At 41.0% G+C, this 27715-nt stretch overlaps 3 protein-coding genes across 8 annotated transcripts in view; 1 reads left to right on the forward strand and 2 right to left on the reverse strand.

Moving 5' to 3' along the window:
* LOC106533303 (sodium channel protein type 8 subunit alpha) overlaps positions 1 to 1895 on the reverse strand; it is a gene marked incomplete in the record, with an annotated part of 39895 nt that extends 38000 nt beyond the window's left edge. For 2 of the 6 annotated variants that reach the window (XM_014029560.1, XM_014029559.1), the window contains 1 exon segment: positions 924 to 1299. 6 annotated transcript variants of the gene reach the window in all.
* Positions 1896 to 3178: 1283 nt separating this feature from the next.
* On the forward strand, positions 3179 to 7047 carry LOC106533301 (acrosin). Its single transcript, XM_014029557.1, has 5 exons — positions 3179 to 3292; positions 4818 to 4990; positions 5558 to 5835; positions 5947 to 6089; positions 6178 to 7047. Exons 1-5 carry the CDS (start codon positions 3179 to 3181, stop codon positions 6427 to 6429), a joined length of 960 nt encoding a protein of 319 aa, XP_013885011.1. The 3' UTR covers positions 6430 to 7047.
* A 2154-nt stretch (positions 7048 to 9201) lies between these two features.
* On the reverse strand, positions 9202 to 27328 carry LOC106533304 (disco-interacting protein 2 homolog B-A; the record flags this gene model as incomplete). Its single annotated transcript, XM_014029566.1, is given in 37 exon segments — positions 9202 to 13404; positions 13488 to 13611; positions 13725 to 13899; positions 14084 to 14158; positions 14425 to 14482; positions 14576 to 14637; positions 14741 to 14911; positions 15007 to 15175; positions 15278 to 15408; positions 15672 to 15781; positions 16185 to 16296; positions 16647 to 16768; positions 16886 to 17009; positions 17147 to 17227; positions 18840 to 18952; positions 19297 to 19498; positions 19599 to 19713; positions 20841 to 20968; positions 21136 to 21216; positions 21575 to 21711; positions 21850 to 21989; positions 22351 to 22465; positions 22576 to 22695; positions 22799 to 22892; positions 22990 to 23054; positions 23183 to 23285; positions 23623 to 23732; positions 23997 to 24120; positions 24521 to 24631; positions 24701 to 24792; positions 25068 to 25265; positions 25465 to 25584; positions 25927 to 25938; positions 26280 to 26411; positions 26488 to 26718; positions 26879 to 27004; positions 27173 to 27328. Coding segments are annotated over 37 exon segments (4592 nt in total), but the record flags the coding sequence as incomplete, so codon positions are not given.
* Between the last annotated feature and the right edge of the window lie 387 nt (positions 27329 to 27715).

Consider the following 27715-nt stretch of genomic DNA (forward strand, 5'->3'; position numbering starts at 1 on the left):
GTGTGTGTGTGTGTGTGTGTGTGTGTGTGTGTGTGTGTGTGATGAAATCACGGAGGAGAGAACAAACCATCTGAGCAGGCTGTTTTATACATAAATATATATATAAAATGGACCCAGGAACCTTCTGCTGCACGGCTCTGGCGCTGTCCGSTTCAGCACCGCCAGGGCGCACGCGCGCTGGCACGTGCATGGGGCGCGTGAACGCGTGCACGCAGGGGGAGAAATCAAAACCAAGGGGGAAAAAAAAGAAAAGAAATGAAGAAAAAAAAGACACGGTGTGTTCCTACAGCTGCTTTGTCCTTCAAGTTCAGCGTTTTTGCGTCTTCACGGTCATCTTTTTTTGCAAAACGATCAGGTTTAATTTCTCCTCTAAAAAGAATGACTTGAATGCGCCATATGTGTTTTCCCTAATATGTCATGAAGCGTAAAAGTCCCGCTGCGCCTCTTGGAGAGGTTTTACTGCGCAGAAAAAGTGGCCCGTTCTGAGCAAAGCTGCCAAAGCGGTATTTTTTTGCTGCAGTGGGTGGTTTGTCTGTTGCAAATGTCACGCTGGGAGGGGAGAAAACGCAGCTACAGATTTACCAAAATCTCTCATGGTTCTTCGCAATACACCGATCTCCAGACACATCCCTCTCTGACAGTCCGAGACAGAAAAGACAGTGTTGCGCTTTAAGGACACGGTGTGCGCTTTTTTTTTGCGCGTAAATGATCTGCACCACACCCGAGAAGCCATCATGTCGGCAAATCAATATGTGTGCAAAAACACAGGCCAGAGTTAAACCTTACAAACAGAAAGAAATACAATTTAAAAAAAACACGGGTTGTGGCGTGATGGACCGGCCCGGTTCGACGGACAGAGGACGGTTTATGGTGCTGACACAGATCACCTGGAGACATGTCTTAAATCAAGATAAGATACTTACAGGATGTCAGCCTCTTTTCTGAAGCCTTTTGTTTTAACTTCATCATCCTGTGGTCCGGATATTTAAAAAAAATACCAAAAAGTAATATAAAATATCTAATTCGTTTGTGTTGTTTAGGCTTTTCCGTGCCGGAGAAGTCAGACTGCGCCCTGCCTGAAACCCATTCCCCCCATCATARATACCTACAGGCGCTCGGTTAAAAAAATGCAGCGATCCTCATGCAATCCACATCGACTGATTGGTAAAGATATATWTTTAAATCCCTGCCCTGGTCCAGCCGAGTTGTGCTCAGTTGACACCCTGTACTTCCATCCCGCTCCAGAAAAAGACGCGGGGCCGTGAGCAGCTCTGCGACATTTGGGGGGGCTTTACGCAAAAAAAAAAAAAAAAAAAAAAAAAAAAAAAAAAAAAAAAAAAAAAAAAAAAAAAAAAAAAAACATCCCGACACCGACAGAACATCCACCCTCAGCCCCAGCTCTTCCACCCCGCCTTCAGACCTCATCAAAATGAAGCATACTCACTTTGAGAGGGTTACAGTGGATCCGGAGAGCCGCGGCAGGACTGCAGATGCGGGAGAGCTCGGGGAGAAACTGCGGTTGTCGCCATATTGTTGCTGCTCTCTTCCCCCTCAGCAGCAGCAGCAGCAGCAGCAGCAGCAGCAGCTTCCCTGCATAATTGATGACTCTCAGCAGGATGTGGAGGGAGTGTCGGCGTTTCCTACGATCCTAAAGGTCACCGAGGCCTGCAGCCCCTAAAGGAGACCCGTTTTCAGAGCCTGGAGGGATGGAGAGCAGTGATGCTGAGAGGACACGCCTTGGTCCTGAGTTTGGTTTCATTCGGTCTGAGGCCACTGCAGGATGATGCTCAGACTATTTATAATAAGAAACATTCATTATAATGTTTTTATAATGGTTGAACTATAGTTGTGTCACTGCTGATTGTTTTCCTGTTTTTTTATTTATCTTTTTGTTTTTTGCAATCTACGTTTGCATATTTTGTGCTATTTTATGAAGATAAAAATGACTTTTTTGTAACTGTTATGCTTTTCAAAAAATAAGTTTTCCCCATAGTTATTTAAAAGCATTTACTTTTAAATCTGTTTTTTTCCATTGTTTTGTATTTTTTAGTTTTTAGTTTCTGTATAAACTTTAATTTAGACTTTTTTCTACTTAGCTTTTAGTTAGTTGCTTCTTTGTTACTAGCTTTAGTCGTATACACCTAGCTAGCAATATTTTCTTTTTTAGCATTTAGTTATTCAGCTCATCTTAGCTACCATTTTGCTACCTTTAGCTGGTATTTAGATATTTTTTATTTAATTAGCCTTTAATTAGCCTATTGCATGCATTTAGATCAGTGGTTCCCAAACTTTTTATCTTCTGACCCACAAATTATCCACGGCAAAAACTTGTGACCCCAAATATTACTGGTCTGAGTACATGAACTTCATTAATAACCCTAAAAACACAGGCTTTTTGACCATCTAAACAGCTTGTACACAAATATAAATACTTATTTATACTTATTTTGTGTTTTTGTATAATTATAGGGAAAATATTACATCAGCAATTATTTTATTACCCTTTAAATTGATTTCTGGAGATTATCCAAGGTGYTTCATGACCCATAATTGGGTCCCAAGCCCAACTTTGGGAACCAAAGTGCAGTGGTTCCCAAACTTTTCAGATTTTGATCCACAAAATAACAGTAGCAGAGACCTGTGCCCCCAGATATTTTTGGATGATAAACATTTGTAGCAGGTCAACAAAACATGGGCATAGTAACAATATTTTTATACTGCATTTATCCATTTTAAATACACTAACCTCACTCCTTTTGCAACAACTAAGGCAAAAACGTAATTAATTCAGAAAATCTTTTCAGGACCCCACTTTGATGTTTCCGGACCCCACTTTGGGTCCCGACCCCAACTTTGGGAAACACTGATTTAGATAACACTTTTTAGATAGCTGCTTTTAGCTTTCAGCTAACATTTTGCTTCTTTTAGTTAGTTTTAGTATTCTTTGCTTTTTATCTCAGATTATTAAATAAAAATATACATTTTTAATATTATTTTATTATGTGTGTGTGTTTGGGGGATGGATCAGCACAAGTGAAATGTGGGCTTGACTAAATTCACATTTTTATTTTATTTTATTATTAGCCAACTGTTTTCACTACAACTCATGTAGCCTATATCTTACAACAGCAGCATCTTTTGTGTTGATATATTTTGGTTAAGAGTGTAATGTGTATCGATGAAATATGGACAGACCACAGTACTTACAGATGTTACAGGTACTTATGGAGCTGAGAAGAGGGCCCTGGAGAAGATGGTGGAGATACTGGTCAACACCCAGCATCCTCTGCAGGTTCACTGCCAGGCTTCACTCACCTGTGCTACTGATACAGTGAACACCTTCACCTGTGACAAGTCAAAAAGAATAATTCATTTATTATGTGTTCAATGAGTTTAATTAATATGACTGAATTGTTTAAGGCTAGTTGCCCAAAATCATTTTAATTTGAAAGTATTTTGTCTGCTTCAGTACCAGTTGTCCCAACGTGACGTCATGTGAAAGAACAGTTGTTTTTGCTGGTGGTTAAAAACAGAATCCAGAAAAAAAAAACTGTTCAAAAAAAGTCCAAACTCAGTGGAAATGAAGGTTCTCGTCCTGCTTGTGAGTGTCTTCTGTTTGACTGAGACAACTTCAGCACAGCAGCACAGTAAGTTAAAACAAGTACATTTGACTTCCAGTGATAATGTAATCGCCTTCGTGTCCGTGAACATGGCCGCAGCGGCTAATCAACATCAGCCTGCAAGCTAGCTAACAAAAACTGTCACAATTCGGTATGTTTTAACAGATTAAGCTCAAATATGGTTTGCTAAAAGTCTAACATTAACTCTGTGGAGTAACACCTTAAATTATATTTAAATTTAGGTTTGTTTAAAGCTGGAATTTCCTGCTAGAGTCAACTCAGCTGTCTGTGAAAGTCAGCTAAATCATCATGACGKTTCTGATCCACAACTTTTTGGACTGAATCTAAGTTTTAAAAAAATTGCTGCGCACCTAATCCATTTTAGAAAATGGTTATGATGCAATAAATTTTACAAATATTTTATGCGTGTTTTCGCACAAATATAAACGGTAACGTGTGAGATCTCGCGATATTTCGTACAGTAATTATTTTTAAATCAACCRTGAAATATCGCGATATTTCGTGCAATAATGCCTGTATATTTTTCATGATAGGATCAGGCTTTCCAAGCAATATAGGCTTAAAAACTACTATGCTATAAGTTTTTTTGTTGGATTAATGTGTTTATTTTGCTATTTTTATAGATGAAAACATCCAAAATTATTACCTGTGATATACTTTAAAATTTTAATTCCCCCCATGTTTAATATATTTAACATATATGTAATATAGTTTCACTGCAGTAGCTTAACTGGTTAGCTATGACTCAAACTTGATATTATCATATRTAAATCATGCTTACATTATGAATACAAGTTATATTATTTAAYACCTTTTATTTTCTTGTATTTACTAGATGAAAGTCCTCAATGAGGCTTTTGATTTAAAAAACTAAGCTTTTACTAATGATGCATTATGTTGTAGAAATTATAATTATCTTTAAATGTGACTAAAGTGATGAAAAAAAGTTCTGCATCTGCCTGAGTTACAAACATCACATGACTAACATTTTTTCTATGATTTATTTTAAACCTTGTTGATGTCATTTATATATGACATGTATTACATATGTATGTAAATATATATTTATATTTAGTCAAATATAGTGTAGCATCACACTCAGACAACTAATAACTGTTACTGTTTTTAAATCTACATGAAATCTGTCTCTGACTTTGCTGATGAGGTTGTGGGCAGCGGACGTTGGTCGGGCCTCCTGGTTTGTCTCGTATTGTGGGCGGGCGAGAGGCCCTTGAGGGTGCGTGGCCCTGGCAGGTCAGCATCCAGATCCTGTCCACTCACTTGTGTGGTGGAACGGTCCTCAACAACCTCTGGGTTCTCAGCGCAGCGCACTGCTTCTACAAATACATGTGAGTAAGACAGGTCTGAAACTCAGTGTGCRTCCTCTTTACAGTTCTGTGCAAAACGTTTCAAACCAACCCATCTAAGTTATGGTGTTCCTCCGAAGAGCCAGAGTCCCTTGTAATCTTTGTAAGTGGTCTTGATCTAAATTTTGTCAAAATTCCTCCTTTCTGTATGATTCATAGGTTAGAATTAAGAGGCTTAAAAAGAAAATATTTCTCTGAAAATGATCAGGTAGTGGACAGAAAATGAGTAAAGTGGCAAAAGTTTGAAGGAAAACTTCTGAAGAAATATTGATCAGAATCACCTCAAAAGATCACAAGTATGCCTCACTGCTTGGAAGCAATGTATGAAGAAATGAGGACTACATTAAGATTTTTGCACAATATTTTACATCACCGTGACCATAAATAATAGGAAAAGAAAAAAGCGCTCAAAACAGCCAGTGGGGTTCCAAAGAGGACAAATTGTAACTATTTATTAATTAAATATGAAGAACTCTGTGTGAACAAGCTCAAACTGAGACAAAAACATTTTCCTCGCAGCGAGTCAGACCCGTTCTGTTTTGTGTTCAGGCACATCAGCAAAAACTACTTCCGTGTGGCGGCGGGACTGACCGTGCTGTCCGATCCCGGTCCTTACGTTCAGATCTGCTCCATCAGAATAATTAGAATCCACGAGGACTTTGACCCCCACACACTGGACAGCGACGTGGCGCTGGTGATGCTCAGCGCTCCGCTCAACTTCACGGAGCACGTCCAGCCAGCCTGCACGCCTTTTAATGTGAACCATGTGGTCCGCCTGACCTTCGCCCACTGCTTCATCTCAGGATGGGGGAGCAACGCCTACAAAGGTGGGTCCGACACATTCACACATGCTCACAGCACACCTCAACTGGCTGTGATATACGTTATCGCCCACCATTCACAGTCAGAAAAGCTGAGTGTGTGTGTGCGTTCTTTAGGAGCTATGATGGACAGACTGCAGGAAGCTGAACTGGAACTCATCGACAGAGATCAGTGTAACCAGGTCACCTGGTACGACGGTGCCATCACAGAGAACATGCTCTGCGCGGGACTGGAGAGCGGAGGAGTTGACACCTGTCAGGTTCAGTGATGGTTCTGGAGCATTTTAAGGGTGTCTGCTCTAGARCCCTAAAACACGCCTCTAACACATTAGTGGTGCTCTGGCACAGGGGGACAGCGGAGGACCCCTGCAGTGCTACAAGGAGGACGAAGACCGGTTCTACGTGGTGGGAGTGACGAGCTTTGGAGAAGAGTGCGGACTTCCATTCAGACCCGGGGTGTATGCAAAAGTCAGCAGGTTCGCAGAGTGGCTGACAGCAAATGAAGAAGCGTCAACGGCATCAGCATCATTTCCTGTTTCACAAAATCCAAACAGCAAACTGATCCCAGTTCTGCTCAGTGTGGCTCTGGTGCTGCTCTGAAAACAGTCTGTTAGTAATAAATGCTGAAGCACCGGCACATCTGAATGCTGCACAGGTTTTTCTTTTGCAGCTTAGTGGCTTTTTGTTTGCTTTTGCTTTGCAGGTAATTTCTGGTGGACATTTCACAAATAGCTTAGATTTTTCAGTCTAGTTTTAAAGCTTTAAAAAGCTTTCTCCCTTAACAATTTGTAATGATGTCCTGATGCATCTCAGTATTTTCATCTGCATCTCAGATTTTACAGCAAAGGCAGGTTTAGCTCAGCATATCAAGTCCAAAACTCGACAACAGAAGAAGTTTGCTTTACTGGAAACTTGACTCTCTCCGCGGTACACTTCGCTTGGACAGCACACCGCTTCCAAAACAGAGGGGCGGGAGACAGAGAAGTGGGTGAAGAATTTGTCTGACAGACAGCTCACCCAGCCAGAAACTGAAATCCTTGCCAGGGGACTGAACTTTGCGGTCGCACCAACAAGAATCCCTTTGGTTGAGATGATTACAGCCACAGAATCAGCCATTCGAAACAACAAAATCCCAGGATTTGAAGCAGAGCAACTTAGGAATAAAGTTTCAGCCTGCCTCAGCAACGCCAAACCACCACCTTCTAATATCAGCAGAGAAGAGAGAGAGGCTCTCACTACCCTCAGCAAGGACAAGAACATCATCATTCTTCCAGCAGACAAAGGAAGGTGCACAGTTATTCTGAACCAGAAGGACTATGAAGATAAGATCATGACACTCCTTAGCGACACAACCACATACGAGCCGCTGAAGAGAGATCCAGGAAGTGGTTACAAGAAGAAACTAATAGACTGCCTGAAAAGTTTAGAGCAGGACAAGGCTATTAATCGGATTCTGTATCATAGACTKTACCCAGGTGAGGCCACTCCTAGTCTGTATGGTTTACCCAAAATTCACAAACAGGATGTACCGGTAAGACCCATTGTCAGCATGATCAACTCTGTCACTTACAATGTTTCTAAATATCTGACGTCTATACTTGGTCCTTTAGTTGGCAGCTCAGAACATCACATACAGAACACTATGGACTTTGTTGACAAGGTGAGGGATGTCATCATGGAGRCGGATGAAACTATGGTCTCTTTTGATGTTACATCGCTCTTCACGTGCGTTCCTGTTAATAAGGCAGTGGATGTGGTCTGTGCAAGATTGAAATCAGACACCACTCTCAGCAGCAGAACCACACTTTCCACAGAACAAGTGTGCCAACTCCTCAAACTGTGCCTGGAATCAACCTACTTCACGTATGGGGGGCAATATTATAGGCAGAAACATGGGTGTGCCATGGGATCCCCAGTTTCTCCTATTGTTGCAAACCTGTACATGGAGGAGGTGGAAAAGAGAGCCTTGATGTCCTTTTCAGGGGTGCCACCGAGCCATTGGTTCAGATATGTTGACGACACCTGGGTTAAAATGAAAGCCCAGGAAGTCCAACATTTCACTGATCACATCAACTCGGTGGATGAATATATAAATTTCACACGAGAGGATGTAAAAAATGGCAGGTTGGCRTTCCTGGATTGCGATGTCTCGGTTTCGGATGGAGGACGGTTGGAAACTGGCGTGTATCATAAGCCCACCCACACAGACCAATATTTGCGTTTTGACTCCCACCACCCACTGGAACACAAGTTAGGAGTGATCAGGACTCTGTACCACAGAGCAGACAGTGTCCCTACAAACCCAGGAGCCAGGCAGAAAGAGAAATCACACACACGACAGGCCCYGGAGCARTGTGGTTATCCTAACTGGGCTTTCCTGAAAGCAGACAGGAAACACAGACAGGATTCCATGCAACCTTCAGGTGAAAATGAAGACCCCAAACCCAGACCCAAACCAGTGGTTATTCCGTATGTTGCGGGTGTTTCGGAGAAACTGAGACGTTTATTTTCTAAACATGATGTCCCAGTAGCTTTCAAACCCCAAAACACATTACGGCAAAGGCTGGTTCACCCCAAAGATCCGGTGCCCCGGCACAAACAGAGCAATGTTGTATATGCTGTTAAGTGCCAGGAGGACTGCGACCAGCCTGAATTTAGCCTGAAACTCTCAGACTGAAGAAGTCTCTTGGAAGAGAGACGAAACGTTTCATTAAAGAAGAACCCGTCCAGAGGACCTATACAAWTTTTTTTTCCTTTAATTTGTAATGATATATTTTGGTTACCAATCCACTTTAAAATCATTAAACAGTTTTGCCCCTCCCTACCTTTCAGAGTTTTTATATCCACGCACACACACACCGATCAGATCTCACTCAAGATTTTAAGTTAAAACCAGGGATAAAATAAGTCTCTGTGGAATAGGAATAATATAGTAATAATTACACTAAATATTTAACTTGTTTTTCTTCAGTAATTTAAAGGCTTTAATATTTCACTAAAACATCCATGGCTGAGCTTAGTAAATTTGTCTGAATTCTGCCAGTAATAATTGTTTGTGGTGCTGTGTATGTGAGATTTTTTTAACCAGGTCTTCAACTTTTGTTTCTTTAAGAAATTCTTGTAAATATGATTTGAAACATGCAAAACTACCATCCTGCCTTTATCAACCAACCTTAAAGAATATTAGTTGGAATTTAAAAACAGAACAGAAACTAGGCTGTGACATCATCATAAATGATGGTGCATTTTTCTGAACAAACGCTGAAGCAGAAACAGTGACACCTGGTGGTAGAAAGCTGGTATTTCCTGTTTCTATCAAGCAGCTGAAGCTTCTCTGGATGGATGAGTTGGAAAAACAAGCAGCAGCAGAAATCTGACAAAGCAATTCTTTTTTATTCGACATGAAACACATCCAGTGACAATGTGACAGTGTTTTTGTCTGACATGTTAGAAGTTTTTCGCACCATTGACTCTTTAGTCCAGAATGGGGTTTTGCTGCAGCTCCATGATGCATAGTGAACAAACTTGAGGTATACAGTGTGGACTTCTTTTCTCTAGTTCTGTGCATGAAAAAAATCTTTTTTTTCATTGCCACACATGTACAGTTACATTTTGTGCTTAGAAGAACTTTGGACATTTCAAAGGTTTCAGCACAACTTGAAAACAGAATATTCAGATGGAAAAAAGTAACAAAAATAAGTAACACAACATTGCATTGTCTGTGTCCAGTTTCCTGTAGAGAGATTTTGCATCATATTTCAGAGCTGATAATAAAAACACAAAACTATTTTAAAGTGAAAGTAAGAGAAAACCTTGAAGATCTCTCTGAAAAGGCTTCAAGAGAGACTGAAGGACAGAAAYCTGCCTACGGCTTTTACTGAATAGCACCAGCGTCTATTGAAAAGGCTTGAAGGCCAGCGTGAAATTATAAAACTTTATTAAAACTCGTTGGAGTGAAACAGTAGCGACAAAGCAATTATCACACAGTTATTCATGAGTAACCAAATTACTGGCTGGCGTCGGTGTCCTCAGCGGCCTGTCGGTGCRCCGAGCTGCTTTGAAATTAAAACCAACTGTTTTGCAGAACTTGTGCAGGTCCAAATGCAAATCCCATCAGGAAAACATGGATCAAAGCTCTAGAAAATATGTTCAAATCCCAATTCTGGATGGAAAGGCTAAAAAAATACAGTGGCGGCGACATTAGGAAAAAAAATTTAAAAAGATTTAATATTTTGGAATCGATTCCATACAAAAGATAAAACGTGTTGCACCATAAAAGCCAAATATCATTGCTAAACTGAACACACACACTCTCACGCGCACACACACACACACACACACCTGTACATAAAATGATATTGGGAAAGTGCACATTGTGTCTGCCCAAATAACCTGTTCCCTGTTTGCCTTTTTTTATGACGTCAAACTGCAGAAAAATGTCAAATATGAAAGATCAGTCAAGTTTTTATCTACAGACTCCACGTCCATGTACACAGTAACACTAGGAAAAACAGTATTTGACTTCTAAAATACAGTACAGACATTTTAATCCTATCTACCAATTAGTTCCTTTCTTTTAAAGCAGGATTCTGCAGGTTTGCTCCCGATTATTTCCATCCCTTCAGAGTTACAGACATTTGGAAAGGATCGGTTTAAATGCTGAGAATGTTCTGATAAAAAGGCTCGACAAACCTAAAAAATAATACCCAACAGACTCACTCTTCCTGTAAAAAAAATTAGAAGCGAGGGTGTTTGGTGTTCCACAGATTCAGTAAGGCAAAGTCTTCTTTTTGTATCGTTTTCTTTAAATTCAGGAGCACATAATCAGAAATGTCTTCAAGGTGAAAGGCACGGACCTGCCTCCTGATGTTTACAGAATCAGCTGCGACTTTAATAGAATGCTGTTTTTGTTTGTTTGTGGATCTTCAGAAAAGCTTATTTTCTTCTGAACAAATTTTATTTACCAGTTCTGTTGACAGAACTGGTTTGTGCCTCGTATAGGAAACCCCTCAGATCTTTGGGAGAATCAGCACCCAATATTATTTTAAACTGACTTAATTTAATTTAATGACACGTATACACAAACAAATGCTGTGAAAGTATGTCAAGAGATGTGTTTTGTAAAACTTTGTAAAACTTCACATTTATATTGGTGTCTATCAGAGCTTCTTTCCAGTGTTTAATATCTTAATATAACTGAAAACAAACAGCTGACTGGATGAGTGTAAACAAAAATGACTGAAGATGCATTGAGATCTGATCATTTGGGGGTTAAACTGAAGAACAATCTGCTTCACTAAAACATTACAATAAACCTTTAAGTTTCTACATAAACATCCGTTTCGGCTGAGATCTCAACTTCCTGTTTCAGAGTCTGAAAACATTCATTTCTGAAAAATATTCAAAAACCACTGAATGCATCACCTACTGACAAACCTGTTTTAAGTTTCTAATTTCGACTTCGAATCATCTTTTCCTTAAAGCCATAATTCAGATTTTTTTGAACAATAATATCTCAGCTGTTACAGGCAGCTCTYTTTGAATGATCTCCATTTAGAGAAACAGTTTTATTCTGATTGGATTGATGAGCTAACAGCTAGTTCAAGTGGGACTAATTATGCAAACTTTWTTGTATAAACCTTTACACAGGTGTTGTACAAGCTCATTAGCAGCAGCAGCTAGCTGTAGCCCTTCACTTGCAGCCTGGAGAACCTCCAGTAGGAATATTACATTTCTACCAGTATTTCTGTGGAATGTGAAAATGACAGAACGTTAAAGTTTAAAAACCATGTTTGTAAAAACTAATCCTTGAGATTAAAGTTGGCTCCTCTTAGCAGTTAGCTCGCAAATCTGCTCAGAATCAAACTGTTTCCACAAACTGCAACAACTACAACAAGTAAGATATTATTTGTTAGTAACATCTCTACAGAACCCCATGACAACTCTGATGGATGAAAGAGTTTTCATTCTGACTGTGATGTGTGGGATTTAGTCCAAATGTTAGCAGAGCTCCTTATTTCTTAGATGGTCTGGTGATAAGTCGAGACTCACAGAGATGATGGTGATGATGATGCTGATGATGTTGATGATGATGATGATGATGATGATGGTCAGCATGAACTGTGGTCCTCTGTAGACGACACATGTAATGGTATCATGATGATAAATCTTTAAAAAACAGCAGAATTCTGAGTGGTTTTTGGACCAGTTTTAAAGTTGCCATAAAAGCCTTTAAATACAGCATTTAGGAATACCATTAGCTGTTTCATATTTCTGAGTGTGATTTATGAGGCACAAAATAAATTAGAAATAAAAACCAGCCTGAACGTTAAAATCAAATCACTGTTTTAAGTCGCCTTGCTTTGTTAGGGTTTTTTTTTTGTTGTTGTTGTTATTGTTTTCTTCAACATGAACTCCACTCTCAGTTAACATGCACACCTAAACACCAGGCACAGCTGCAGATCCTGGTCTGGAAATTGTTGGTGCTTCAGAATATAAAACTATTAGCACTATCACAATTATACAATCTAACTTGGCGAGCCTTCTGCACGCCAAAGAGGAATCTGTTTTTTTTTTTTTTTTACTATCCAGGTCTGCATGTTTATGATGTTTGTTCGCTTTCCACATCAACAATTCAAGTGTTTTTTTCAGACATTTTGAAATGAATGAATGCCGACGCCACGTCTGCTGGTAAAGTACGGTCCGTGGAGGTGAGAGCCACTGTGCACCCTGGTAGAAATCCGGACCGCCGCTGTGGGAGGCGGGAATTGCTTTGTGGCACTTTTAATACTGACGTAGATTTTGCTCTCGCAGAAGCAGCAGATGTGGGCAGTGGGATGTCCTTTTTGAGGCAGGTGAGACAGGACATGGAACCAGACGTGCAAAGACGTGCAAGGCAAAGGAGGACGCTCCAATGCGTCCCTCCCCTGACTTTAAGAATAAAGAGATACAAAAAAGCAAAGAAAAAAACGGGTGGCAAAAGATTTTTTTTAAAAAATGAGACTTTTTTTCTTTAAGCAGAGTGTGTGAATAAAAAAAGAGGCTTTAAAAACATGATTTCATTGCTGCGTAAGAAGTGGGGGTGAACCTGGGGCTGCAGCGATCGAGCAGGTGGAAGCAAACAAAACAAAAATCAAAAGTTTCTAAGAGGGAAGAGTTTTCTCGTTGCAGCACTGGTACTGTCTCTGCGTTCCCACGTTGCTTCGTTTTTTTAAATGTTTGCGTTGATGTTGCTACTGTTCATTCCCCCCGCCCCCAAGTCCTTGTCCCTCGCGTCTTCTCAGATCCTGGCTCAGTTTTCTGCATCAGTTTCTGAAAGTTGCTCACATGTTGTAGGCCACGTAGATGGGGTCTAGTTGGTCCGCCAGGAAGGAGTCTCGCAGGTGCATCCTCTGCTTCTCTCCCCTGGAGTTGATGGGAATCACGCCGGGGTCCACGATGACCACCACCCCGACGATCAGGTGGTGCTCCTCCAGGACAACGTTGGTGACGAGGGGCACCAGGTCCAAGGCCTCCTGTTCTGAGCCGCTGAGCTCGGCCACCACCACCAGCAGGTTGGTCCAGGTGAACACGGCGCTGGTGAGACGGTACGGACAGGATTTAGTCAACAGCTYTATCTGTGGTGTGGCTTGAGAACACAACAGAGGAAAGACCCTCACCTCTCTGCGATGCTGCGGTGGGCTCGGGACACAGACGTCTCGATGTCGATAGGGTGATAACGCAAGCCCCTCAGCTCCAGCGTTTCGTCCAGAGAGCCCACCACAAACAAGGCATCATGGCGATCTGTGGTAGGGAAAAAAAAAAGATTTCTCTTACGCACACGCAGATTTAATGAAGTAATAAATAAAAAACAAAACCGAACTGATTGAGGACAGTTTCCACAAACGTTCTCTGACCTCCGCTCGCATCCAGCAGCTCGGTCCTTTTGATGAAGCCCAGGTAGCCGGTCCGAGCCCAGAGAGTCTGAGGATCCCCAAAGCTGAGTTTGGTGTTGAAGTGATCCGCCTGCAGACTCTCCTCTCCATAGATGGTGTAGTAACCGCTGGCGCAGTGGGGGGAGTTCACCCAGATCTGCACAGACACAGACAGGAAGGGGACTTTTTTTAATTTGTGCTCAAAATCCAGGCTTAAAAAAACTGACAAATTCTAACTAAGACTGGTTCTACTTTTATTATCAACCAACTCTTTTCATTTTAAAACACTCAAAACATAACAACACTGACATGTGACCCTCTGATCGTTTCTGCACACTCACCTCCCCAAGATGTGAGTCTCCCAGAGGACCCCTGGTTTCTGGGTTGACTATGATACACCGGACTCCTGGCAGAATCTTTTAGGAGAAAAAAAAGAGAAAATGAGAGAGAAAAGATCACCGAGAAAACTGAATGTGTTAAAAAAAATCACCCAAACAGAATAAAGATATCTATATAAATCCCCAGTAGAGAGTAAATAAACTTTTTGCACTCCTGGAGACTCCAAGTTTACAACAAAATGTATTTAATGTCTAAAAAAAATTGGATTTTGCATGAATTTCCCTTTAATTATCTCTCTGGTGGGCAATCAGAGCATCATTTAAATAAGTTTAACACCACTTACTGTGCCTGACTCCATGAGTGGAAGACTCTGTGGTGCTCCTTTTTCCACCAACCTCACCCTGACAGACAAAAAAAAGAAAAAGAAAACCCACTGGTTTGATCTGAAAGACAACCAGAGCTTGATTTTACCAGCAACAGGCTCTTTGTCTGACCTGTCATGACGCAGAGACTTCATATCAACATAAACGGTGGAGGGATCTGGTCCAGAAGTGCCCTGGTGACACAGAGAGCCAATATTAGCTGATTTAATACATAAAAAAAAGTCCAGGTGGAAAACCCAGTGAGCTCAGGTTTCTGGGCGCCGGTTYGAAACCCACCTGCAGGCCGATGGCCAGGTTCACCCTGGAACCAAAGGCTGTGCTGACGGCCCGCAGCGAAAGGCCGAGGTCTTTGAAGAGTTTGGAGAAGGACTGTGTGAGAGCGAGACGAGGCCGCTCCTCAGCTATCACCACGCAGCTCCGCACGCAGGACAGATTCACGCCCCGCGCCTGAACACGCACAAAGGTCAACGACAACTGTAGACCGAGGGCGACAAACAACAACACAAATGTTCTGACATTAAACAAAATGTTTTGATTCTGACCTTCAGCATCTCCGTCTGAGTGCCCAGGCCCTTGGTGCAGAGCTCCATGACCGAGTAGGAGCAGAAGGTGTCTCTGATCTTGTACTGACTGAGCGTGCTCAGCCACACAGGCAGAGACGTCTCCAGCTCCAGCGGAGGAATAAGGATCGACTGGTGACCTGAGTAAACACTGGAAAACAAAAAACACGCTCGCTGAAGCAGCCGTGTGACGTTTGCAGAAGCTACGAGCTCTGTAAAGAAAAAGAAAAAAAGTTTTGTGTGTTTCTGCAACCTGGAGAGGCACCACAGGACGAAGCCCAGGCCGCAGTACGGGTCCAGGCAGATGGCTATTTGGCGTGAAGAGTAGAGCTCACACTGCAGCTTGATGGAGCGACAGAGAGTGCTGACTGCTGCATGAGACATCTAAAAAACGTATTCAGAAAAAAAATTCTAACACTTTTTTTCAGAAACGGCACAATTACATTTATTTACAAAAAACACCTTGCAAACTGCAGAACAAATGATTCAACAAGCAATTCAGCAGCAAAACTTCTCAGTATTTGTTTGGCGTTTTCCCAGAAAAATTGCTCAAGGTTTTTTTTTTTATCAAAAGAGAAAAAAGATGAAAATAACATTTTGTTCAGTTCAGACAAATCTGCGACTAAAGTTGATTATTTGTAGTGAACCTTGACTCCAGTCAGCATGCCTGTGGTGGACACGCTGAAGTCCAGGTAGGCCAGCATCTCAGCTGTAGGAGGCTTATAAATGTGTGGAGGACGCTTTCTGGGGAGATCATCTGACAAGACAGGAGAAAAAAATCTGTTTTTCCTCTTTAACCAAGAATATTACACACTTCAAATATTCCATTTTCTGGCGTAAAGAATGGGTTTAATCTCAGACGATGATGTACGTCTCACAGCAAGGTTTAAAAATGTCACAAATGTGAACTACACAATTGTTTAAGAAAATGACAACAAATATAACTAAACATATTTGACACTATTGTGCAAACCTTAATCTATATTCAGTTAGTCTTTAAGCAGAAACACCACCTAATAACATCCAGAGTTGAGCCATAAAACTCACAGAGTGCAGAAGATAAATCTCACCACAGCTGGATTCAGCTGCATCTCACTGTGTCTGCTGATAAAGCACGGCCCCAAAGCACTCCTAATTCAGCAGACATCAGAGTTTAGTACCTGTGTCAATGATCGTTGGCCACGTTTTGACGTTGACGCTGACAGCAGCCTCCCTGGACCTGAGGGTTCTCATGAGGGGTTGAGTGGTGAGGATACAAGCTGCTTTGCTAACCTGTGAACCACCGCAAAAACATCTTTGCACTTCAGAAAAACAGACACTTGGTGGGGGGGTCTTCTGAGCATGTTTCTGCACAAAGACGTAATTATTGACAGTTTATTGAACTTTTAGGTTCAATTTTATTTAAAGCCCTCCAGGGAAATCAGTTCCAGGAGTAAAAAAAAAAAAACAAGTATTTGACGATTAAGTATGATCTAAATACGAAAACGGTTTTATTAAAACTGCTTTACAGTTAGATTTGAGAGTGGGTTTCTGTGACTAATCAAGACTTTTAATCTTCCGCTGACATTCCAAGGTTAAGTAAAATCTAAAGGACTTCTCTGATTTGGGTTATGTGGACTCACGTCGATGATCATGCGGACTGTCGGCAGAGTAGCAGCCAGATTCTGAGGATGAGGCGGCCTCACTGTCACGGGGATGACCCCGGCATAGAGGCAGCCGTAGAAGGCAGCAATCAGGTCAATGCCTGCAGAGGGAGACACATCGTAAAACCTTGTAAATGTCTCATTAAAAAAAAGCCTGTTTCCATCTTTACTCAGTGCTGTTCTGTAGTAATGTGTGCTGTTTGAATGTGTGTATTCACCTGGGGGATAAAGCAGCACCACATTGTCTCCTGTGTTGAGGCCTCCTCTTTCCATCAGGGTGGCCGTGATTTTTTCTGCTCTCTTGTGTAGCTGCGCACAAGTGGCTGTGCACACGGCTACGCCCTGCAGCAAACATGATACGGCTCGACATTTGTGATAAAACCGCCACATAAAAATGACAGCATGACCCACATCAGCTCGTCATTAACACTTTTCTCAGATTGAGTTTCCAGGTATCTGTGTATCTGTGATAAATCTACCTTGGCATTGAGCAGCACATAAAGAACGTGGTCCGGGTCGGTTTGGGCTCTCCACTGCAGAGCTTCAGACAAAAACTGGTGCTGGAAAAGAAAAAAACATTTTAAAAGAAAGTGAAAGGACGTGTGGAGCTTAACACTAAAGTAAAACAAATATTTCTTTGAAAAAAAAGGTTTTTACTTCAGTTCTAAGCATAAATTAATCTGCACAAAAAAGCAACATTATTGGCAAACCATAATCTATTAAAAATATCAAACAAATAGCCTAAAATTGACTCTAGATTGAAATTAATTGCTGAAACTGACTATTTAAAAAAAGAAAATATTTAAAAACAAGTCAAAGATATTCTGTCAGGAGTGCAGAAATACTTAAATTAACCAGTACAGGGTCTTAGTGACATTCTGCACCTCATAAGAGGCAAATTACAGCCTCTGTTAAAACGTAACATAATATCCATTTAAGGCTTTTCAAATGTTTGCCTGATCAAAAGGTGCTAGTATTATAGGAATAAAATAAAATGAAGTTGCAAAAAGAGGAAGAACTTTGCAGAGTAACAGACACGACAGGAGAGAACATTTAGGCCAAAAGTCTCTTCACAGCCAAAAGGACGTGTAAACATCAGAGCACAGATAAAAGGAAGTGACGTTTCTTTGAACACACAAACAATACTGAGCAGCTTTTGTGACGTTCCTAAATCACTTGTCAGATTCATCCTCTGCGACATCCACTCTCTCAGTCAGACAACACATCGTGCTCTGAGTCAGGAGGGACGTCATGCAGCTGCGTTGCTTCGACCACTCATGAAGCCATGCCACACAGCGAGCAGAGGTGCACACCAATATGCTCCCAAAGAAGACATAAAAAAAACATGTCCCGCTTTTAAAAATAAAAAGTGGACTCTGTGAGCACATCGTCTGTCAAATCTGTTCAATTTCAGACCTGACTTCATATTTAAATAATTAAGTATATGACAAAGTAATTGTGTAGACCCCAGCTGGCAAAGGAGTCGGCATAGACCACCGTTATTAGACGCCGTCAGGCTGAGCACAACTGCAGAAGCACATGACTGACAAGCAGAAGCAGAGAGGGGTCAGGGCCAGACTAGAACCTTACCATCATGGTGGGCCACATACAGAGCTAAAGCCCAACCCGAGTAAAGGCAGAACAACAACACAGGTTTAGCATAAAACAGCAGCATCCTTTTCTCCTGACAGATTCAGGGTTACAGTATCTCTAACTTGGATGATACATGCAGCATATTTCCAAGTGATCCATCGGTTTCATTTCAACACTTTCAACTCCATTTGTTTCACATGTTGTTAAAATCCAGAAACGTGTTCATTGAAATGATAAAATAAATAAATACATAGGATGATTTTCTTTCTAAACATTATCAAAAACTAGATGTGTAATTTTCTGTCTTTTATATAATATAATATAATATAATATAATATAATATAATATAATATAATATAATATAATATAATAACAGTATTATAAATGATGACATATTTTTTTTGTTAAACTGTCCAGACGTTAACAATACAGGCATACGCAAAAATTTTAAATCTTACAAATTAAACTTTATAAAATATGCATTCAAATAAATAACTGCGCTCCATAGCCCCATGCTACATTCTTTATTAACATTAAAATCAGAGAACATGTGATTGAATTTGTGAATTACTGTCTTACCTTTCGAATGAGATCTTGATCCTCCACCACACCCAGCTCTCTGCCGGTCGCCTGGGCGATTCGTTTCCCCGCCACCAAGTTGCCGACCAGCATCGAAGCAGGACCTACATCCACTGATCAGATCAGAAACAATCAGATACCATCATCAACAGAGATCCAGCAGCAGACACAATGCTAACAGAGAAAATACTCAGACACTGACCTTCCAAAAGCAAAAACTAACTTATTGTATATTCAGCTACTATCCACTTTAAAGTAGTCAAATGATGTTGGTAAAACTCCAGCCACATTTTCCTTTCGTTTATTTGAAAAGTACTGACTAGCAGATTCACAGACTGTACATGATTTCAATGAAATCCTTACCTTACTGCTCAACCATAGGGGTAGCAGGCAAACTGAATGTGATTTGATTTTTGTTTTTATGTAATATGCTCAGCTGATGTCTGGGATAGCTCACCTGGCTGTTTCTGACGAGGCTTGGGCATGTTTGTAACGCAGGTGTGTGGACACATCAGGATATTGCAGGGATGCAGGTTACCCTCCAAAAAATTCTGCTTGGTTTCACAGATATGGATTCCCCCTAGTGGTGTCTTTGGCAGGGTGTTGGCTGGGACAAGGGCAAGGCAGTACAGACCGACTTGGTGGATGCTGTCGATGGCCTACGGAGGACACAAGTGTCACAAATAAGTGATACAGTTCAGTGAGCACAAAGCTTAGATTATTTAATACAGGTATAAAGAAAGCAAATATTTGAATTACCTGCAGTACTCGACTCATCCACTGGAAGCTGTCTTCTTCACTGGCATCAGGCCTTTGTTCTGCCACGACAACTATCCTCTCATCATAAAACACCGTCACTGAGAAGACAGCAATCCTGCACAGGTGACAGAAAGGAGCTGTGAACAAAAACATACCTTGCACTAGGGACGCACCGATATYGATATCCGATATAATTATTGCTATTATGCCCGCTAACCGATATTTACCTATATTAAACAAACACACAAATTATATTATACATATACGAACAAACACACTTGGGTCTTTTCTTGATACTGTAAATAAACGACCAGACCTCCAGAGTTGTAAAGTACAAATACTTCTTTACTGTGCTTAAGTAGAATTTTTGGATATGTGTACTAGAGTAATTATTTTTCAGCCTACTTTTTTATTTTTATTTATTTACCATTATTTAACCAGGCAAGTCCCATTGAGATCTCAGATCTCTTTTTCAAGGGAGTCCTGGGCCTGAAGGCAACCTATTGTACATGTTTTGGGGGGTGGGGGAAACCGGAGTACCTGGAGAAAACCCACGCAACCACGAGGAGAACATGCAAACTACACACAGAAAGACCCCAGGTCCGAACCGGGGATCGAACCCAGGACCTTCTTGCAGTGGGGTGTCAGTGCTAACCACTGAGCCCTCGTGCTGCTTTTTACTTCTWCTTCTTACATTTTCACACAATTATCTGGACTTTCTATTCCTTACATTTTTTTTAAAAGGCAAGTAGAAAGTTGCTATTTTTTCTTTCATTTTTGCTTGTTTTCATTCCGGCTTATTATTATAAAAAATAAATACTATCCATATAAATTGTACACCCTAGAAATAGTGAATTTAATTGTGATTGAATGAGAAGTGTATATACTGTGTGTGTATATATATATATATATATATAGTAYACACACACACACACACACATATATATGCCGCCACATGCATTTTTGTACTAGGCTAAATATGTCTGCTTTTAGTATGTATATACACACATATACATACATACATACATACCGATATTCTAAATAAATGACAAATATTGGCCGATACCGATATGAATGCCGATATATTGTGCATCCCTACCTTGCACAAACATTCAGTTAGTAAATTAATCATTTATTTCTAGATGTATGCCCTAAAATCTCATTTATGTCCACTTATGAGGGAATAGTATACAGAATAGAGCTAAAAGTTCAGTGGCTCAGGGAGGCCAGGCGGTGTCATACCTCCCTCTGTAAACTGTTTTGACAGGCTCCACAGCCAGCGCAGTGGCCACCAGGTCGTCAGCATTATGGCGTCGTCCGCTCACCATCAGGAGTCCCTCAATCTTCCCCACAACAAACACAAGACTCCCCTGTGGAGCAGATCGTTTTACTTGACCGAAGTGGCACCACCATTAATGCTTTTCAAAATGTAAAACAAAAACAAAAGGAAAACTACGACTGCTCTACACTTCACTACAATGTTATAAAATCCATCTAAATATTTTCCTGTGAATAAACCAGTTAACGTCTTCCTTACCGGTCCCACAAACCCAAGCAAACCAGTTCGACTGAAGGGAATTTCACCAACAGGAGCTCCAGCCTGGTTCACAGGGATCACCTAAAGAATAAAAACAGTAGAAAGATTGAAAGTACAAGACGAACAGCAGAGTAAAAATCCTCACAGCTCCAGATGCCACAGTGAGATCCTACAGCTTCACTAGTGTGAATAAGTGAAAGTATCTTTAATGAATATTTTCATGCTGGTAACGTTACAGAACAAATATAAAAAATGTTTTATGATGTCTGGGACATCAAATAATAAGCTGATCCCAGAACAAAATGTACAAGTGGAACCAAGCAGTGATGTTTCATACTATTGTTTGTTGAAGCACAGTACATATCAAACTCTGTTCTGTTAAATAAAACAAATATGTGATTGTCGAGTCAGCAACATTAAACATCAGTTTCTAACAAACCTCAAATGTGTTCTTGGTGACACCGGGAAGGCCGTAGTACATCGTGCCTCCAGCCCGAGAGTTGATCACAATCTCTCCAATCTCATCCGTCTTGCACAGCTGTGGAGGCCCGTCTGGTTTCACGATGCACATCAGTGCTAGCACACACAATTAGGTCACAACATTACTAGACGTACATTCAGGCTCTCTTTCTATAAAAACAAAAAAAATGTACAGCAAACGCAGCAGCTRCTGTACTGCTTTACGGCTGACTGCAGCCGTCTGCAGCAGCTCACCTCCAGGCATGATGTGGCCCACATCCTGCACTGTGAGAGCAGAGTTCTTGTCCTCTGTGTTGACCCTGATGACCCCGTGGCTCAGCCCGCCCATGGACAGGATGGCCCTGGCTGGGAGAGGAGCTCCGCGAGCACCAGGCCTACAGATAAGGCACAAAAAAAAAAAATCAAACATATTACTTATTAAACTCAAGATTTAATGTTTTTAATTGTGTAAATGAGGCATTTGTTAAATATTCCATTTACATAAACAAAGAGTTTCTACAAAGTGAATAAAACTCTTGCAAGCTGGTGCTGAGACAAGAAAATTCTTATCCTAACTTCTACAATCTTTCTATACGAATTTGAAAGACAACAACATAAACAATACAATGTGTGCTTAATATTCCCACTAAGCTTAAAACCAATAATACATGAACTGATATTCTGTAAAATAACTACATTTAAGAAGGATGAAGTCACATTAAAATCAGTAACAGTATACAGATGAAGACGTGTTACCTGCGTATGGCCACAGTCAGGGCCTCAGGCGAAGTGGCACACGGACAAATGACCTCAGGCCTCAGACCGTGTGACTGGAACACGTTCAGGAAGGCGTCACAGGACGACACAGACCCTAACAGTAAACAGCAGGTGCAAATGTTAAAATGATAAGATTAAAACTTTCCACTCGTACATTTTCCAACATTACAAAGGGAAAACGCTTGTAGATGAGAAGTTCCTCACATGGATTTGCTCCATCAGCCACTATAAGCATTCGTATAGAAGACAAGTTGATGTCCTTCTGATCCTTTTGGGCCATCATAGCCCAGTGGAGGTCGCGGCATTTCACCAAGGCCACACGTGCTGTGAAACAAGAAGAACGGGTTATTTACACCAATCAGCCAGGTGAAGTCTCGTTAAAACACAACGCTCGCTAATTATATCAAAACATGAAACTTGGTTGAACCTTTGTGGATGTGAACTCTCTGAACCCAAGACATGGGACAGGCTTTCATAACAGAATATGGCACGGTGATGGTGTGAATTCTGTTCATGACACTCTGAAAGAGGAAAAAAATATATATAAACACGTGTCCATTTCATAACGTGGTACACTACAGTTAAGAACAGCTGACAAAAAACTGCATCCAGTCGCACCGTTAAGACGCCGTGCCACAAGCCCATATCCTTCTTGCAGTCCAACACATTGACCAGAGTCTCCCCTAAAATGAAAAACAGGAATATTTAATATTGAAAAGTCAGATTTTAAGGCTTTGGCATCTTATTCTTATGGGCTTACAAAAGCAAAAGAAAACAAAGAGGTGTCGTCTTTGTTATGTAAAGCTCTGACCTTCACAGTAGTTGCAGGCCTGACTCAGAGCCTGACAGTGAGTCAGCATGGAGATCTTGGAAACAGCAACTCCCATCACGGTTCCTTCTTTGCTTGCTTTGTACTTTGGAAAGAACAAGACACGCGGATGTCTATGTGATGTTTAAAAACAGCTGAGGCAACCAACAAACCAAAAACATTAATTATATGTAAATTTCAGCACAGAAACAGTACTTCACTTAGTTAGTTTAATAGTGGATGTTTTATGTACAATAAGAAATAAACTTGGATTATTATGTTATTTATTTCCTCAAAAGGTTTTGGTGAAATGATAGAAAAAGTGCATTTATAAAAACATCATCAAATCCAATTTATTAAAGGATTAGGGAACTTAAGTTTAAATCCATCTTCTGAACAAATCAGAGGAAGCATTCTAATGCCACATCATATTCTCAGAGTACCTCGATGTAGGCGGTGTCTGTGTTGGCAGTAGGGATGTGAGGCTGCCAGTCTTTGGATGGTTTGGTCAGGTACTTGGTGTCTGTCACGACCCATTTCATCCTTGGCCATCCTGGTAAATGTATTCAGAACACCACAAAAATAAAACCATTAAACAGGAAGACAGAGAGGAAAATAGAAGGTGGTTTAGCCAATCAAAACATGCCTTCTCAATAATCAACAATATTCTCAATACAACTTTTTCTGTAATTGCTAAATTGAATACATCATATACTCTACAACAATAGGTTCATTTAAAGGCTCTAAAATAAATCAGGGCCCAGATAAGTCCTGCTGAGCCAGCAGAAATAGAAAAAGGCAGTTCCAGCTTGCTGACCTTTAAACTGAACAATCTCTCCATTTGGAGTCTTGGGCAGCCCTTTGAGGCACACCTCACTGGTCAGCGCCAAACTCACACCACAGCTGCCCAACAGGAAGCCGATCTGCTGGCTGCCTGCATCCTACGGACAAAAACAAGTAGGCAACAGAGAACAAACAGGCTGGTTTAAAAGCTGGTAATTAATATGGTAATAAAAAAACAAACAAAAAAAAAACAATCTCTACATTTGCTTTTTACAAAAAATAAATAAATCTAACACCGTGAAATATTATTCCGAATAATATAAACATCTATTACTTTGAATTCATTTATATTAAAAGAGCTGATTCTTGATTTGTTCTTATTAACTACAGCTATGTCCTGATGCATCTCAGTAATCCAGGTAAAAAATCAAAAGGAAAAAAATTGTATAGGTCCTCTGGACGGGTTCAGACAGCTGCTGCTCAATTTTTTTCCTTTTGATTAACAACAGCTACTTAATCTTATACAGTAATTTATTTAGAAACCAGTGATAAATGTACCTGACGAGACAGTGGTACCTCAATGGGAACGGGAATGACCTCGGCTAACAGACAGCCATAAAAAGCCACCCAGAACATTCCAGGGTCACTGTTTGGATACACCAATGCCACCTGAAAGGCAGAAAAAAAGACTAAGAATATTTTAACCTTTACATAGCAAAATATCGGGCAAACTCTTACTCGATCTCCAGGTTGTAGGACAGGTTCAGTCTTAGTGCCCAATTTATTCAGCAGCGTGTAAGCCAGCTTTAAACTGCGACTCCATAGTTTGCCTGTGGGAAGGAAAAAGTACTTTAGAATATCCCATATTTTATTGGTAAGTTATAGCATTTTGTTATACTACGTTTTAATTTGTTGAGTCAGTTTTATTCAGCAGGTGTTATACTGATCAGAAAGCTAATTCCCACTGATTTTATCCAGTGTATATAGAAAACACCTACTTTACATTCACAACTAATGACCCCCCCCAAAAAAAATCTAAACTGAGTTATTTAGACTATTTACCCATTTAACATCCACCTAAACATGCCAATGAGTTCATGCTCACCATATGTGAGTGTGTAGAGGGGTTTGCCAGTGATGTCGAGCGCAGTGAGGGCAGGGCTCTTGGCCTGAGTGGCCCCCCATCGAGCGAGGGCAGCCTGCAAGGCAGGAGGCCAATTACTGACCACTCCCAGAGGCTCCCCCTTCACTGGGATGATCTGACGTCCCTCAGGCTTTGGGGTGTTGGGATCTGGTCGGGGAACTGGGCATAAGAAAAAACACAAATTAAAAGTAAAGCCACGGCAAAATAAGTTATTAATTTTCTACACAAAAAAATTAAATTGGAAAGTAATCTTCCAACTACTATTTAGCCACTCATCATTCAGATTGTGTTAAACTCTACAATGGTACAATTGAGGTATGATAAATCTGTTCTTTATTTTAAACAAACGTATGCCTACCTTCTACAATTTCCTCCGAGTCATCAAGGAAGAATTCACTCAGTGGTGGTCTTTTGGGTCGTTTGAGTGTGTTCAACAGCTGCTGGATCTTAGTGGACACTCGGCTGCTGACGGGCACGCCTGGACAAACACCAAGAGCAGTCACAAATGTATGCAAAACAAAACAAATCATATACACACACACACACACACATGCAGCTCTGTTTCACACACTCTCACACAGGCAGAATGCTACACACTAGCACAGTCAGAATCAGATTCAAAATCAGCAGCAGGAAGAGTTTGAAAGGGAAATTTGAACGCAAGGAGACACAAATAGGGCGATTTTAAGGGAAATCAAATACAGGAAGTTCTCTACGTCTAAACCTAAGAGATGAGACAAACATAAAAAAAAGTCTGAAAAGCAAGCTGGTTTGGGCTTCTTCAGCATCCCTCCCCTTCCCCAGGGTCGACTTATATTACCTTTTCTTTTTCCTTTTTTAAATCAAAGGCAAGACAGGGGACAGGATTAATGGACCCAAAAGAAAGAACACAAAATATGTCATTAGCAGCCTTCACCACACTAGAAACAGATGATGTTTCCGGTCATTTTAGGTCAACATTTTAGTACATTCTATAAAAACCAATAGAATCATTGCAAAACAAAAGTCTTTCAGCTATCATGATTAAAACATGCATACCTGCAACCTTAAAAAAAGAAAATCAAAAGACAGCAACCCAAGTGCTACGATTATAAAAAGATAAGTTAGATATTTTCCCCCTCACTTGATTTCCTCAACAGACATTCATTCACATCGTGGCTTGTGTGATTATACCATCAGCAGTATCCAGCATGCTGGAGCGACTCTGTCCACGACTCATGCCCCTGACTGCTGGGGGAAGGTCCACTCTGGATCCTCTATCCTGTGGCGTGGAGGATGTCACATCTGGGGGCACGCTGTTTTCTACTGATAGGTATGAAATAATCCCATCAAGGTCAAAAAGAACCATCAACCAGCTGGGTTCTTCATCAGTAAGGTTTACCTATGTTTGTGTGGGCCAGTACGTCGGCCAGCAACGAGACACCAGGCTGAGGCTGGGGCTGGCTCTTAGGCTCTCCGTGGGAGAGGGTGGAGGAAGCAGACGAAGAGGTGGAAGAGCTTTGGACGGAGCGATTGATCCAGTAATCGGGGCTCTGCAGGGTCTGAGCGAGTACTGCACTGAGAGCTGCCTTTCTGCGCAGCGAGCCTTCATCCTCTGATGCAGAGGGTGTATCTGAAATGAATAATGCGAAATCCATCACAATAAGCCCTTCATTTAAGACATATCTCAGTATATTTCTTAGGTTTTTTTTATTGATAATTTGTGCTACATGTTTGTTAGAGCCAGACATCTAAGCCCAAACTGTCAGGTAAATGTGATAAAACAATTTCACCTGGAGGTGTGCAGTTATCGATGGGAGACTGAACAAAGGCTGAGCGTCTCTTGGTCGGCATGGGAAGTGCCATCTTCTCCTCTTTGTGTTTGGCCAGAGCCGCTTGCACTGCTTCCGTGTGAATATCTAAACAAAACGAGACAATAAAACACCAGCATCGTAAACTATGAGGCGTAAAATGCTTCTTTTTCCTTGTAATAATTGATTTACCTTTTTAAATGGACCTTTGTGTTGTTTTTATGAATGAAATACAATGAATAAATATAATACAAAAAACATAAATAAAATGTGTACCTGATCTGTAACGCTCATCCCTGGCCCCTCCACTGCGGTGTGCACGATGGTGTCTGGAGGCTGAAGAGTTGGAGGGGCCTGGGGCCTCGGGACTCGGGCTGGGGTCGGCACTGTGGCTTGGGGAAAGCTGTACATCTGGTAGAGAAAGGTCTGCCTCTGCAGAACAGAAACATACGTGAAAAGTTAATATAACTTCTTTAGGGAATTAACAAGAACAATGCGGTAAAAAATAAAATTAGTTCAACTGAATGGAAAAAGTGTTTATTCTTGCTCATTAGAAATTAGCTTGCAGTGGCATTTATGGAAGAAATATGGAACTTATTTTGTTATGTTAATGTTTTCGTGCGACTAATGTGTTGTAATTTTTCCTGAGGAAATGACGCCCTTGCGTGTAGCAGAGAAACTGAGTAGGTCAGCTTTTCCACTGACTCCTGTAATGTAGATAGCTGGACCAAAACAGGTTTGAGATGTGTGTGTGTGTGTGTGTGTGTGTGTGTGTGTGTGTGTGTGTGTGTGTGTGTGTGTGTGTGTGTGTGTGTGTGT

This window comes from Austrofundulus limnaeus, unplaced genomic scaffold (genome assembly GCF_001266775.1).
Source record: "Austrofundulus limnaeus strain Quisiro unplaced genomic scaffold, Austrofundulus_limnaeus-1.0 Scaffold920, whole genome shotgun sequence".
Taxonomy (NCBI): domain Eukaryota; kingdom Metazoa; phylum Chordata; class Actinopteri; order Cyprinodontiformes; family Rivulidae; genus Austrofundulus; species Austrofundulus limnaeus.

Coding starts and splice junctions, on each gene's coding strand:
- LOC106533301 (XM_014029557.1), top strand. CDS start 3,179: ATGAAATATGGACAGACCACAGTACTTACAGATGTTACAGGTACTTAT. Junction 4,991..5,557: donor CACTGCTTCTACAAATACAT/GTGAGTAAGACA, acceptor TTTTGTGTTCAG/GCACATCAGCAAAAACTACT. Junction 5,836..5,946: donor GGGGAGCAACGCCTACAAAG/GTGGGTCCGACA, acceptor TGCGTTCTTTAG/GAGCTATGATGGACAGACTG.